Source organism: Vicia villosa, linkage group LG5, assembly GCF_029867415.1.
Source record: "Vicia villosa cultivar HV-30 ecotype Madison, WI linkage group LG5, Vvil1.0, whole genome shotgun sequence".
Classification (NCBI taxonomy): Eukaryota; Viridiplantae; Streptophyta; class Magnoliopsida; order Fabales; family Fabaceae; genus Vicia; species Vicia villosa.
In genome coordinates this window covers 37,536,655-37,551,602 of record NC_081184.1, presented here as the reverse complement: position 1 = coordinate 37,551,602, position 14,948 = coordinate 37,536,655, and the positions used below count along the sequence as shown (strand labels likewise).

Here is a 14,948-nt window from a genome sequence, read left to right as displayed (position 1 = left end):
CTATTTTTTTGTAAGTAAAAAGGTGAAAGTTAGGAAGTTGGGAGTGATATGGTTAGCGACCACTTGGATTATTTAGTTGGTTAGGAATGGTGGTTGTTTTCGGAAGGAAGCTTGAAATGTAAATAACACCGTTTGGAACATCAAGCACGTGGTGTGGAGGTGGTCTTTTTGTGGGAAAATTACACATCCCAATTATTCTTTCTACGAGTTTAGCAAGGATCCTTTGCTCTTTTTGTCGTAGTTGTAATTGGTGTGTAATCTTCGCTTTTTGTCGGTTTATACCGTATTTGTGTAAACAGGTTGGAGAACCCTTAGTTCTCCGTTATTAATATATCTTGCTTACACACAAAAAAACACATCTAAGTACACTTCTCATTTAAAAAAAAATCAAAACTGAAAAAATATTAGCAAAGTTTTTTAAAAACTTAAATTTCAAAGTATTCCTTTATGTTAGATAACTTAAAAGTGCAAGACGGGCTATGGCTAAGACTCCAAAAAATTTCATGGTTAAGTTGTTGGCTAAAAAGGGCTTGAAAATATTGATTATAATTAAATAATAATAAAATATGGTCTATTAATTTTTTGTAGTTAACCATAGTAAATTTACACAAGTCTTAAAAAACTTAAAACGACTTTAATTTTTAAATGATTTAATTATTAAATACACATTTAAATAATTGTTACTATTATAAATTGAGATGTTATTATTTATTTAATATAAAATTAATTTATAAAGTTTTGTTTTTATAAAATATTTAATTTACTAATATTATATAAATATAAAAAATGAGGCCCTAACAGTAGCTTTGGTGGGCTATCCCTAGGGCTAGAGCTGCTCAAAGTGTTTGCAATTTTTTAATGCAAATATTGCATTTTCAGAGGATCATAATTTTTATCTAAAATTTGTAATTTGTATGGTTTGCAATTTTTTTTTTCTTTTAGAAATTACAATCATACAAAATGATTTTTTGTCTTTGTAAAAGTTAAATTTTTTAATGCAAATATTGCATTTTCAGAGGATTATAATTTTTATCTAAAATTTGTAATTTGTATGGTTTGCAATTTTTTTTTTCTTTTAGAAATTACAATCATACAAAATGATTTTTTGTCTTTGTAAAAGTTAAGGGTTGAACCACTAAATTTATATGTCGTTTTTTTTTGGTTATATCCTCTTCTAGCCTTTCGTTCAAAAATGGTCATGCGTGGGATATTATGCATGCACTCTTAGAAGATGGGTCACAATCTTGAATATAAATAATATAAGTAGGTATCCAACTAACCCATGAAATTGAGTTTGCAACGATTTACTTTTTATTATTTTTTAATGGTAAACTAATATATTAATAAAAAAATATTAAACCACCTAAATGTTGCAAAGCAAAAAGTGTCTTATAAGAAATTCAAAAAATTAATTTTATAATAATAATAATAAATAAAAAAAAATAATAATAATAATAATAATAATATAATAATAATAATAATAATAATAATATAAAGAGAAAAAGATTCATGCACTGACAGTGTAAAATTATTTTACAATGTCAACAAATTACAACCTTGTATCAGAATAAATCACACTTTAAATTAAAAGTTCTTTTAATGACAAAACACTTTGTTAGTTTTCTATTGGATGACAGTGTAAAATAATTTTACACTGAATTTTTCATTAATTAAACTCTAATATAAAATTCACTTGCACATTCTAATATACACATTCTAATAATCACTTGCACCCTTATAATATCAACCCATACCTAATTCACTTAGATTTACATTAAATTCACGTAAGATTCTAGTTGAGTATAATTTGATATTTTTGTTGAGTGCAACAAGAAAAAATCTATTTTAAAACCAAACACATACCAAAGACCTCCTCTCTTAAGTTCTATATAAACCCACACCTAGAACCACTTATACTCATCAAGCAAAAGCAAAAGCAAATTTCAATATTTCTATTTCAATCCATTCCCTAGAGAAGCAATGGCAAGCATGAGAGTTTCTTGTGTGGTTGCATTGATGTGCATGGTGGTTATTACTGCACCAATAGCAGTAACTTCCGTCTCATGCATCAAGGTTAGTGCTTACCTTACTCCATGCCTTTCTTATCTTAAGGGTGGCAGTGGCCCCTCGAAACTATGCTGCTTTGGAGCAAAGAAGCTTAACGGGACGGCTGGCACTACCGCCGACCGTCAAGCCACTTGCAAGTGCTTGAAGAGTGCTGCTGGTTTCGTTTCTGGTTTGAATGACACCAACGCCGGTACTCTCTCTGCTAAATGCAGTCTTAACCTTCCCTACAAGTTTGGCCCTGATACCGATTGTAGTGGGTACGTTTTATATCTCATTCTTTTTTTTTTTTTTTGGTAGAAATCAGACACAAAAAAATTTAACACTGTTGTGTATCTAAAATTGAGTTCGAACTCAATTTAAAGTTGAGTTCGAACTAAGAACCACTAATTATGTGGAAGAAATTTGTTAACATCTGATACAAGTGCTCTTGGATTTATGACTGATTCTTTTCATTACATATTCTTATTTTCTTTGAAAATGATGATATAATTTAACCTAATTAATTGGTTTTTTTTTTTCATGTATTGTAGCATCACTCTCTAAAGAGTGTGTATGAAATGAGAGGAAGAAGGAGATAGCATGGCACTTCTTTCTACTTCAATATTACCAGCACTAGCAGTATGATTAAATAAATGAAGAGCAATGAAGGCTCAACTTATGCAAGTTTCCTTATGTTTTTGTGGTGTGCAATGAATTATTTCCTTGTTTGTTTGTGGTATTGGTAAATGTAATAAAGACATATGATATATTATTCCATGCACTATTTATTGTTCTTGCTCATTCCAAATTTCCAAATTATTAGGGCATAATAATATTACTGTATAAGAACAAGACATCTTACACACGCGTAGAAACGAAAGTGATACATTATTGACTTGTTAGTTAAGGAATCGATCTCAACCAACTAAAATTCAATTCACTCACAATTGATAAGGGACACTAGGACACAAGGGAAAGACTTATACAACTCTTTACAACTAAAAAATAGCTAAAAAATAGTTAAAGAGTAAGCTGAAATAGAAAAACATAAGATTTTATTTTGAAATAATTGTTTTTATGAAGATTGATTCTTTTAATAAAAAGGAGAAATCATATATTAATAAAAATTAGTTAACAAAAATACAAATAAAAAAAATCAAGAATAACAACGTTGCACTAAAACAATAAAATCAGACAAAATCGGGGACACCCTATCCATAGAAAACCACACAAAGGGGACAACCCCTCAACAACAAAGCAAAAAAGAACAGCAACACGCCAAAACAAACTACTAAACCTCTCAATAGAAGAGGAAAATGTCGGCCATCTTCTAATCCGATCTATTCTCCAGCCACAAGTATAACACATCTTCGAAGAGAGCAAGTTGGATAAACGAGAACTCGAGCACCTCTCAAAATAAAAGGAGGACAAATGACCACCCATCACACTCCTAAATATCCATCCACTTGAGCGAATCCTGCTCGCAATCAAGTAGAGCAACGACAAAACTCGAAGTATGAGCTTGAACCCATTTCCACACCAAACTGATAATCGAAGACATCCATTGATTAACCATCAAGCAATCATGTATGCAAATAAATTTATTTCACCTATTCCAAATAGTCCAGACCACTGATTTTCACATCGAGACTAGACCTAAAGACACCAACTTCCCTTTCCCTAAACCCACAAATAAATAAAATACCCCAAACTTCAACCTCACCTAAACACTTTATATTAGATAACAGAAGCGGCATTGAATGTAACATCCCGATTTTTCTATTTTTTCTCATTTAATAGTTATTGTAACTCGGTTTTTTGAGGCGAACTGACTCCTTGCTCTTTTTTTTTTTGATTTTTTGATTTTTGCAAGAGTCGCCACCGACTTTTATTTTATCCAAATAGGAAAGGAATAAAAGAACAGGAAAGACCTTTTGACAGATTTTGGGTTCGGGGGGTTGGTTATACAAAGGGAAGGTTTTAAGCACCCTTTGTATCCATGGTTATCCATGGGCTCTTAATTGCTTAGCTCACTTTTGTTTAAATGCTTTATTGATTTGAAAATAGAAGAAGTGGAGATGGACAATAGGTCACATAGGTCTCTGAAGAGTTTCACCGGGAATAATGCCCTTCAAATACCAGATGAAAGTTTTGAAAATAGATAAGAAGTTTTGAAAATACGTTGTTTGAAAATGAAAGTGTTTGAGCAAGCAATTAGGAGTTACTTACTCTCAATTTATAAGATCTTTCCTATGCATTTAATACTTTCCTTAAATGATGGTATGATTAAAAAAAAAGTAATAAGAGGGAAAACCATAGAGGTGCAAGTGTGCAAAGTGCTTTTTTTTAAGTTTTATCTTGATTATTAATGTTTTAGCTCAAAGGTAAAAATATGGTCCAAGTGGACAAAAGGAAGATGACGGAAACATAAACAATGCGTCCAAATGGACAAAGAAAAAATAGCGGAAGCATAAATAATATGTCCAAATGGACAAAGAGAAAATAGCGGAAACATAAATAATATGTCCAAATGGACAAAGAGAAAATAGCAGAAACATAAATAATATGTCCAAATGGACAAAGAAAAATAGCGGAAACATAAATAATATGTCCAAATGGACAAAGAAAAATAGCGGAAACATAAATAATATGTCCAAATGGACAAAGAAAAATAGCGGAAACATAAATAATATGTCCAAGTGGACAAAGAAAAATAGCAGAAATATAAATAATACGTCCAAATGGACAAAAAAAATAGCAGAAATATAAATAATATGTCCAAATGGACAAAGAAAAAATAGCAGAAATATAAATAATATGTCCAAATGGACAAAGAAAAAATAGCAGAAATATAAATAATATGTCCAAATGGACAAAGAAAAAATAGCAGAAATATGAATAATATGTCTAAATGGACAAAGAAAAAATAGCAGAAATATAAATAATATGTCCAAATGGACAAAGAAAAAATAGCAGAAATATAAATAATATGTCCAAATGGACAAAGAAAAAATAGCAGAAATATAAATAATATGTCCAAATGGACAAAGAAAAAATAGCAGAAATATAAATAATATGTCCAAATGGACTAAGAAAAAATGACAGAAACATAAATAATATGTCCAAATGGACGAAGAGAAAATAACATAAATATAAATATGATGAATGATAAAATACAGTATAAAGCAAGAAATATAAAGAACAATATAATAAAATGCGGAATTTAAAGTTAATTGTTAGTATGTTAGCACGCGAATCATCTTGAAGCTAGTCAAGTATATCCACGATGTTAGTGAAGATCGATGGTGAGTGAATGATGATCTCGGATTTAAAGTTAATGAAAATTTATCAGAAGCTTGATAGAATCATAGCGACTACACGATAAATTTTCAAAAGTCTTAAATCAACTGCATACAATCTCTGCCATATTTGATCTTTTATTCCAATTCGCGACAAAGAAAAAGATAAGAAATAATATCAAATAATATACAAAAATAAATATAAAACAAATTAAACTTAATTCATTCTTTTTGTGATTTTTTGGAATTGATTTTAAGTTAATTAACAAGCTAATTAAACAAATAATTATACAAATAATTAAACTTAACAAGAAAAATATTATTTTATATGTCAAAAATTAGATTATAAAAAAAATATAAACCTAAATCTAAAAGGAAAATATTTTTGGAGTTTTTTGATTGGTTGAAAATAATTAAAAAAAAGCAATATTTACATGATTAATAATTAATTAAGCAATATAAATTAATTATGAAAAGAAATAAAATATTTTTATGTTAAAAATTAAATAAACATTTTATCAACTTAAAACTAAAATTAAAACATTTTTTTTGAGAAATTGAAAATATGCATAAATATGGAGTTTTTAATTCATGAACTCCTAACACTACTACATATTAAAAATTACATTGTACTTACTCTATGATGTCCCAAGAGTGGAATAGAGTGATTGAAATTGATTGAAAGTGGCTATTTGAATGAGCCTTGATTTTTACAAGTTTCTTGAAACTTTTGCAAAAATATAAACCTAAACTATGACTTTGTGGTGATTGTTGTTGTTCTTTGTATTCCTCCCCCTTTTTTTCTCTTCTTGAATGAAGAAAATGAAGCTCTATTTATAGGCAAAGAGATATGATCATAAAGCCTTGCAAGTGGAAATTGTCATGATTGATTTTGTGGAAAAAGAATGGAATATTCTTTTATGCTAGGTTAAAAAACTTAACCATAGTTTAATCACTCAAGTATTATTCTCTTCAATCTTGCAATAATATCTTTAAGCATCTTGAATTGGTCTTGATTGGCAACCATAAGCATCTTTGATAATATCTTTGAATTATCTCACTTTAATTAAACTTTAAATGAATAAAATTTAATTAAAATGAAATAAAAATGTCATGAATCATGGATATGTTGTGAATATCTTTAAACATATGAGAATCAAGATTGAATCACAAAAGAATTGGCCTTTTTGAAAAAAAAATCAAATTTTGGTCATTACTTGCTTCATGCATTTTTCCAAAAAAGGTCAACTTCATCAAGGCATATCTCCCTCAATTTTGATCCTATGAAAGTGTTCTTTTACTTTTTGGAAATCCCAAGATGTCCTCTACAAGCCACTTTGGAAGCGTTTTTGCATTTGGAGAAGTTATCTTGATGATATGGGCTTTGACAAAAAATTGCTTTTTGTTGACTTTGAAAATGACCTGTAATGTTTTGGCTTATATCTCTTAGGCGGAAGCATTTCTTGACCTTGGTCCCAACATCAAATTTGTAGAGAATTGAATTTCCTTGAGAATAAGCTTTGGTTGGAATTTTTCTGATAAATTATGAGAGAGTTATGGTCGGTCAAAGTTCAGTTGACTTTTAGGTAAAAAACTCTAATTTTGCAATTTTGAGTTTTGTCGATTTCTGAACTTTTCTTGATGAATTATGATCAACCATTGATCACATGATGAATCTTTTGACAAAATATGGATATTGACAAAAAATTGCATTTTTGACTGTCTGTTGACTTTTTGGTCAAACTGGACGTCTGTTGACTGTGCGTCCGAGCGAATCGAAGTTTGAAAATTTGCCTGGTGGTACTTTGAGATCTATGGAGATCCATGAAATCCATTTGAGGTCTCAAAAACTCGTTCTCCTGAAAAAAAACAAAAACCCTAGTTAGGGACTGTTTGTGTAGGAGACAGTAGGCGTACCTGGTTTTTATGCAGTGTCGAGTCTCTGTTGATCACGTGATTATCAGAAGACTTCTAGAACAAAGTCTTGGATATTTGAAGTGCGAAAAATTGATTTGACTGATGGTACAAACACGGAGAATTGCGCTGATGGTGCAAATTTTAATTCTGTACCAACTGCGTCAGCATTATTTATTTGAAAATAAATCTCAAATAAATAGTGTATGAAGTGATAAACAGTATTTGGCGTTTATGTAAGAATAAATTTAACAGCGAACCAAAATACTGTATAAAAAATTCTAAAAATTGAGTATTTGTAAAATCAGGATATTTATGAAATAAAAATCCAAGATTGTATAAAACTCCAAATTTTTAGACAGAAGTCTGTTGACTTCTCTTTGAAAAAAAGAACGCGGGCGAATTTTGGGGTATAACAATAATGATCATAACACTTAGAAAATGATGGGATCTTAGAGGTCAAAAATTGGGGTGCAACAGTTATTTTATTAGTAGTATAATTATTTAATTATTATTTGGTGTGATAATTATTTAATTTGGTGTTTTGTGCTAATTGGATTAATTAGACTATTAGTAGTATATGAGTAATACTAGCTATTGGGCCTAAAAACTTAGAATAGAGGTAAATAGATAGTAAGTGTTACTAAGCCCAATTAGAGAGAAAGGAGATAGTAAGAGTTGAGTTAGGTCATTTTCATAACATTAGCATTTGGTAAGAAGAGAAGAGAGGAGAAAGAGTGAGAAAGAGCAAATTGGGGGAAATCTTGAAGAAGAAGGATTTTGATTTAAGGTAAGTGAGAGAATCTTCATTATCTTGAATATATATGTATGCAATGAGTAGTTGTATACTAGGTAATCGTCTCTCTATTTTATAAGTTTCATATGTTAGGGTTTGATGAAAATTCATGGCATTTGTGAGATTAATCATGTTTAATGATGTTTAAATGTTAACCCATGAATAAAAACATGCTTAGGACCCCTATATATGTGTTAGACTACTGTTTGGATGAGTTTTGTTGACTTAAAAACGATTTTTGGAATGCTGTCAAAATTGAGTTTTTTTTTCAAAAATTACACAGTCGCGCCGCGAGATGTCTTGGTCGCGCCGCGCGAAACTCACTGACTTGACTCGCGCCGCGGGGGAGACAGGACGTGTCGCGCCAGTCTGTTATGAAATTTTGGAAATTTGATTATTGGGCTTGGGATCCTGTATGATTATGATTTTAGATGGATTTCCTTGCATTTTAATAATTTATTCAATGATGTTTGGATAGGTTTTGAATCGAAAATGAATCGATACATGATACTTGTGTTTTGGTATATGTATGATGTGAATTTGTGAATGGAGTGAGTAACATGAATTGACTTGTGTGTTATATGTTATAATGATGATTAATGAGTATTGTGCAACATTTTGGTGAATAATTTGAGTTGTGCGAATTATGTGATATGCTTGGATAATTAAGGTTGTGTGAAAATCTTAATTGCATATGTTGTGTAATGTTGTACATGCATACATGGGGATATTGTACTCCGTTTAGCTTTGATCCTTGTGTGGAAATAGAGGCGGCTTTGTTCCTTTTGTGGATTCGAAAGCGGTGAACTAAATGTTCATATTTTGAGGGCTTTGGTCTTGCCTGGATCGGAAGCATGGCTCTGGTTTTAATCGGGAGCGGTGAGTTTTGAAGCTCACAATGGTACCACATGCATGAGTCACATTACTTTCATTTCGAGTCGCATTATGTGTTATGTGATTAATTGAATGAATGTGTTTTACTCGTGTGGGATTGGTATTTGTATTATGTGCAATAATTGTAGAACTTATTCAAATTATGAAGAGTGACTAATGATAATGCTATTGTATGCTATATTCATTGTTCGTTGTTCGTATATTATGTATTCATTGTGATGTGAATTCTCACCCTTTTGTTTGAATGATGTTCATGGTAACATCGCGCAGGTTCCGGCGAGTAGCGTGCTTGCACGAGGATTTAGCCGAGGAGCTTATCGGTTATTTCATTTTGTTTTAGGTAGTGAGTCAAATGCTCTAATCATGTAACACTGGTGGATTTTGAACTCATGTTAATAGATGTTTGGATATTTATTATCTTTATTGTGTTTTGACATGATATTTTGGATATATTATGTTGAAGGCTATGTTGCCTAGTTATTGGATTTCATATAGCATATGTTGATTATGTTATTTTGAATTGGTAGATGAATATAGTATGAGATATATTCATTGAAACCAAGAGAAGGATTCGGAAGTCGATTATACAAGGGGAAGGTATTAACACCCCTCACTTTCGTAGTACTCTACAAGATCCACTCTTGTTGTTTCTAATCACATGGTGTGTTGTATATAATGTTTACTTGCTAGAGGAATGCAATGCATGAATTAATAAGAGGAAAACAAAGGGTTTTAAATTATTGTGCTCGCCATGGTTTTCTAAAACTTGTGCCTACGTATCCCTAACGTGCAATAGAAAAATCAGAGCCTCATAGTTCTTCCTAAGTGTTTTTTGTTTGTTTTGTATTTTTTAATGGGCGACGTTAACCCTTGCACTCTAGCATTAGACACGGCCTTCAATGCGTTAGAATGAAAATAACTTACCCTTTTATGAAAAGGTTAAAGATAAAAGTCAAGAGGAAAAATGATTTAGATTGGTTGAAGTGTTTTTGGTAGGAGAGCTATCTCAAGTAATTTCCTTAAGCTAGATATACTTGAACATTTCCTCCTTTAATTTTAAAAGAGTTTGAGATACGTATAATACTAAAGTCTAAGACATTAGAGACTTTGAATGATCGAGTCAAACGTCTCGGATTCAAAGTACTCCACATGTACTTAAGGCTCATGATGTATATATACGTATCACATTTTTATGTGTTTTGAAATTTGATTAAGAAAAGATTTTAGTTTTATGTACAAAAGAAAATGAGAAGAAAGAGGGCCATTTTCGTAAATTTTTGGCCCATTTTTGTAAATTTAAAAAATTTTGGGCCAAATTTAAAATATGAAATATAAGGACCAATTTATAAAATTTGAAAATTATTAGGGACTTATTTGCAATTTTTTTTAAAATTTTGATGGTAAATTTATATTTTTTATACAATATAAGGACTATCTTGCAAAATTTCAAAAATTAATAATAAACAATTTAACATTTAAATTATGGAGCAATTTCAAATTTTTTACTTTTTGGTGCCATTTGAAATTTCTTAAATTTAACTTGAATAAAGTACCTTATAAATTTAGATCATTTTAACAATTTTTCATGTTTCTTATCCAAACAATAAATTTTGATCAAGTCATTTTCAATTCCCTCAAAAATTTATTTCCCTCATTAAAATTGCAAATAAGTCCCTAATAATTTTCAAATTTTACAAATTGGTCCCTTGAAATTTTCAAGAATTACAAATTGGTCCTTATATTTTATATTTTTAATTTGGCCCAAAATCTTTTAAAATTCCGAAATTGGCCCAAAAATTTAACAATGAATCATTTTAATACTTTATCCAAAGAAAAGAATTTAAAAATGAATGAATTTCAATTGAATCATTAAAATTGCTAAGAATTTTGAATTACTTAAACATTTTCAATTACCTCATCTAAACACACTCTAAGAGTGTGTTTGGATCAAGGCCGTCACAAGTTTTTGGAGGCCCTGTGTAGATTAGCCGCAATTTAACCATAAAAAATTATTAGAGGCCCTCTGTACTCATGATTTAACCTACCTGATATTTTATGAGGCTCTATTTTGCTATAGTTTAACTCTGGAAAATTTGAGGCCCTGTGCGGTAGCCCGCTTTGCACGCCCTCAAAGACGGCCCTGGTTTGGATGAAGCATTTTAATGAGAGAAAATAATTTTTTTAGGGAATTAAAAATGATTTGACCAAAATCCATTGTTTTGATGAAAAATATGGAGAATTTTTAAAATGATGTAAATTTATGAAGTATTTTAATCAAGTTAAATTTAAAGAATTTCAAATGACACCAAAAAGTAAAGAATTTGAAATTGCTCCATAACTTGAGTGTTAAATTGTCTATTATTAATTTTTCTAAATTTGCAAAATGGTCCAATATTTTATTAAAATTATAAATTTATCCCAAAAATTTTCATAAAATTACAAATAAGTCCCTAATAATTTTCTAAATTTACAAAATGGTCCCTTAAATTTTTCAAAAATTGCAAACCAGTCCCTATTTTTTATATTTCAAATTTGACCCAAAATTTTTAAAATTGATGAAAATGACCAAAAAAATTTAACAATGAATCATTTTAATACTTCACCCAAACAAAAGAATTTAAAATTGAATGAATTTCAATTGAATCATTTAAATTGCTTAGAATTTTAAATTCTTTAAAAATTCTTAATTGGCTCATCCAAACACACTCTAAAGAAAACTAATGAAACAGGGGTTGTAAGTCTGAAATTAGGTGTGTTTGGCCAAGTAAAGAGGTGTTGGGCCCATGGTGCATCATAGGCCCATGTCACTGATTCTTGGCTTCAACCTGTAAGAATTGGGGTGGGGATAGTAATCTAGTAGGCCTTGAGCCCACACCAATTTATTTCTCAGAAAAATGGAAAGGAAACGAAAAATAAGATTAGCTTAACCAAAAAGGTGGAACGGTGCGTTTAGGATTACTATCAAATGGAAAACCCTAGGATACTAAATCTATGATTAAACGGTGAAAAAGCATGGATTCAAACCATTATCTTAGGGGAGCGATTCAAAGGAGCATCGTCTATAACTTGGAATGAAGAAAAGGTCGGAAGAACATGAAAGAAACGAAAATCAATCGACAAGAGACAACGACGGTGAAGGTGGAGTTAAATGGTGTGAGTAAAGTGCAGAAAAATGGTGTGAGTGAATGTTGTGGAATGATGGTGCGTGTTCTGCTACAGGTTTTTGTGGCATAACTAAGTTGTGACTGGTGTATACAATTTGCATTGCTTTTGAATGAATGAACATGATAGTTTTAAGTGCATGAATAGGTGTTGGACTGCTGAACTGCCATGGTGCATATGAGGATGTTTGGATGGTGTATTGTTCGAAATTGTATGCATGATATATGGCTGCGTTGAATTGAATGTGCATGTATGTTATGGACTGGTTTATGACACATTGTTAGGAATGGCTGGCCAATAGTTTAAGTTATGTTTATGGTGTTTATGTGAGAGGTGCTAGGACCTGTGTATTTGGAACTATTATCATGTATGCATGTGTTGTCAATTGTTTGTATTCTATGATATGCTTATGGACAAGGTTTGAGGTGAATTTCTTGTGATGTATTGGATAGAAGTACGTGTTTTGGTGATGTTTTTTTTTTCTTTTTCTGCAGGTATGGACTGACTGACTTGGGAGCAAGTCAGATGGCTTGTTCATAGTTTGACATGGACTTTTGCATGTATTTGAAAACAACATATGGTGCGACATAGAAACAAAATGAATATGAATGGAAAAGCTTTGGAGTCTTGCCATAGGAGTGTAGGTCTTTAGGATTAGATATTGACTTTGGTCAACTGTTTGACCAAAAAGTCAACAATTTGACCAAAAGTCAACTTAGGTTAAAAAAGTGTATTCTTTTGTAGTTTTCAATATGTTTTGTATTGGACAATGGAGATTTGTAATGTGAATGGCTTTTTCCTTTGTAATGGAACAATGTTGACCTTTTACGTACTTCTTGCAAAGAAATTTGAATCCTTCATTTTCCCTCCATCTTGAATTTGAATTTCAAATCTCCCAATCTTTTCCAATTCTTGCAACATTTGAATCAAGTAGCACTAAAATAAGATGAAAACCACAAGCTTAATATGGACTTTGGTCAAATGTCAACCATCCATGGTTGACTTTGACCATAAGTCAAATCTTTAGAACTTGGCTTCCAAATTTTACGATTATCCATGCTAACACCATATATAACTCCATGTCTGAATTCATGTCCTTCTAATGAATCCTAGAGCAATGACTTGCATCATAAATAAAATGGAACCAAACCTCAATTGATGAACAAACTCAAGTGTTGAGAAGTAGCTCATGATGATTGTAGAGGCAAACCCTAATTCAAGTCACCTTTAATTGAGGTATCTTTGCCAAACTCAAGTATAAATGAGTGAAACCCTAATTTATGCTCCATGGAGCCTTTGATGAGGAATAACCTTTGCAGCTTGATACAGAAGAAACTCTTAATGACCATGAGCATAAAACCCTAGCTTCAAACCATGGTTGATGAGGAAACCTTTCGAAAAAAGCTTGTGTGAAGATGAAAGCCTCGAGTATAGAGAAACCCTAACTTCAAGATTATTGATCCCATGCCAAATTATTGATTAATGATGCATGATGTGTTAGATAACCTAATAGAAGTGATGTAAATAAATTCAAAGCCTATGCTAGATAAAATTGAAAGGGTAGGACAAATTTGGGATATGACAACCCCCTTTGGAGCTCCCTAGAGAAAATTCTTCTGCATACCAACAAACCTTTTTCCAAATAGAAATGGAGATTATAATAAAAGACAAAAGGAACACCGGAATAAAACTCGACATTGAATTCAGCAAGACCACCCTCCGGTCGAGACTCATAAATCTATTCCTCCAAAAAGATATACTCTTAGAGACTAGCTGGACCAAAGGATCCCAAGTCCATTTCATCCTCGAGTTCGCACCCACCAAAAGCCCTAAATACTTAAAGGGAAGAGTACCCACCTTACAATGCAAATACTCCTTAACCCTATCCAAAAAGGCATGTCCACATTAACTCTAAAAGGACAATTCTTTGCAAAATTCACTTGATTCAGACCCTTTTGGCTAATGATCTCCTCCATTGGGCACCCATTCACCAACATCTAGCCCAAATTGCACCAGTAATTAGTCCGAGAAATACAAACTAACCGAGTCAAAAAGCCTCCTTAAAATCCACGTTAAACACAAAACACTCTATTCTAGACCTTCTAGCAAGATCTAAAATCTTATTAAAGCTACCACACCATACCCCAACTGCCTCCCCATTACCAAGGCCGACTTCTCAGACGAAATTAAATTCATTATAACCCATGCTAGCCTAGCATCAAACACCTTAGCCACCAATTTATACAAATAACCAAGTGTTGCAGCAGAAAAATTGAGATTAAGCTATTGACTTACTTAACTCGCTAAGCAAGAGTCACCACCGAACTTTATTGTTTCCAAAGGAAAGGGAAAATATCGATAAAACTCAACAAAAGAAAAGAGCTAGTTATAGGGGTCGATTATGCAAGGGGAAGGTGTTAGCACCCCTCACATCCATGGTACTCCATGATAACTATTTGAAAATCGATGTTACCTTAAAACCAGATTGTTTGCAAAAAAAAGATTGTGGAGATGAGAAAGTAATTATTTTTATTATGCTCGGCAAGACGTGACATCTTGTGCCTACATACTCCTTATGTGCAATAGGGAAGTCAGAGCATTTGTAGTTCCTCTCTAAAATAAATACACAGATTTGTTTTGTTTAATTTTAATGAAAAGACATGTCGTCGTGTTCGAGTGGAAAACTCAACATACTACCCAAAATTATGAGGAATGAGCATTTGCATCATCTCGATAGAGAATTTTTCTTAGATTTAATCAACAAGGAAAATCTCAACATACAAGTGGAAAATGTAATTCACTTCTCAACATCATTGTAGAAGTATAGGAGTTGCATC

The 14,948-nt window shown here is 31.5% G+C and overlaps 1 protein-coding gene across 1 annotated transcript; it reads left to right on the top strand.

The window, feature by feature from the left end:
- Positions 1-1,914: 1,914 nt before the first annotated feature.
- LOC131606518 (non-specific lipid-transfer protein 1-like) lies at positions 1,915-2,820 on the top strand. The gene is made up of 2 exons (XM_058878731.1): positions 1,915-2,324; positions 2,598-2,820. Exons 1-2 carry the CDS (start codon positions 1,981-1,983, stop codon positions 2,608-2,610), a joined length of 357 nt encoding a protein of 118 aa, XP_058734714.1. The 5' UTR covers positions 1,915-1,980; the 3' UTR covers positions 2,611-2,820.
- The last annotated feature ends 12,128 nt before the right edge of the window (positions 2,821-14,948 follow it).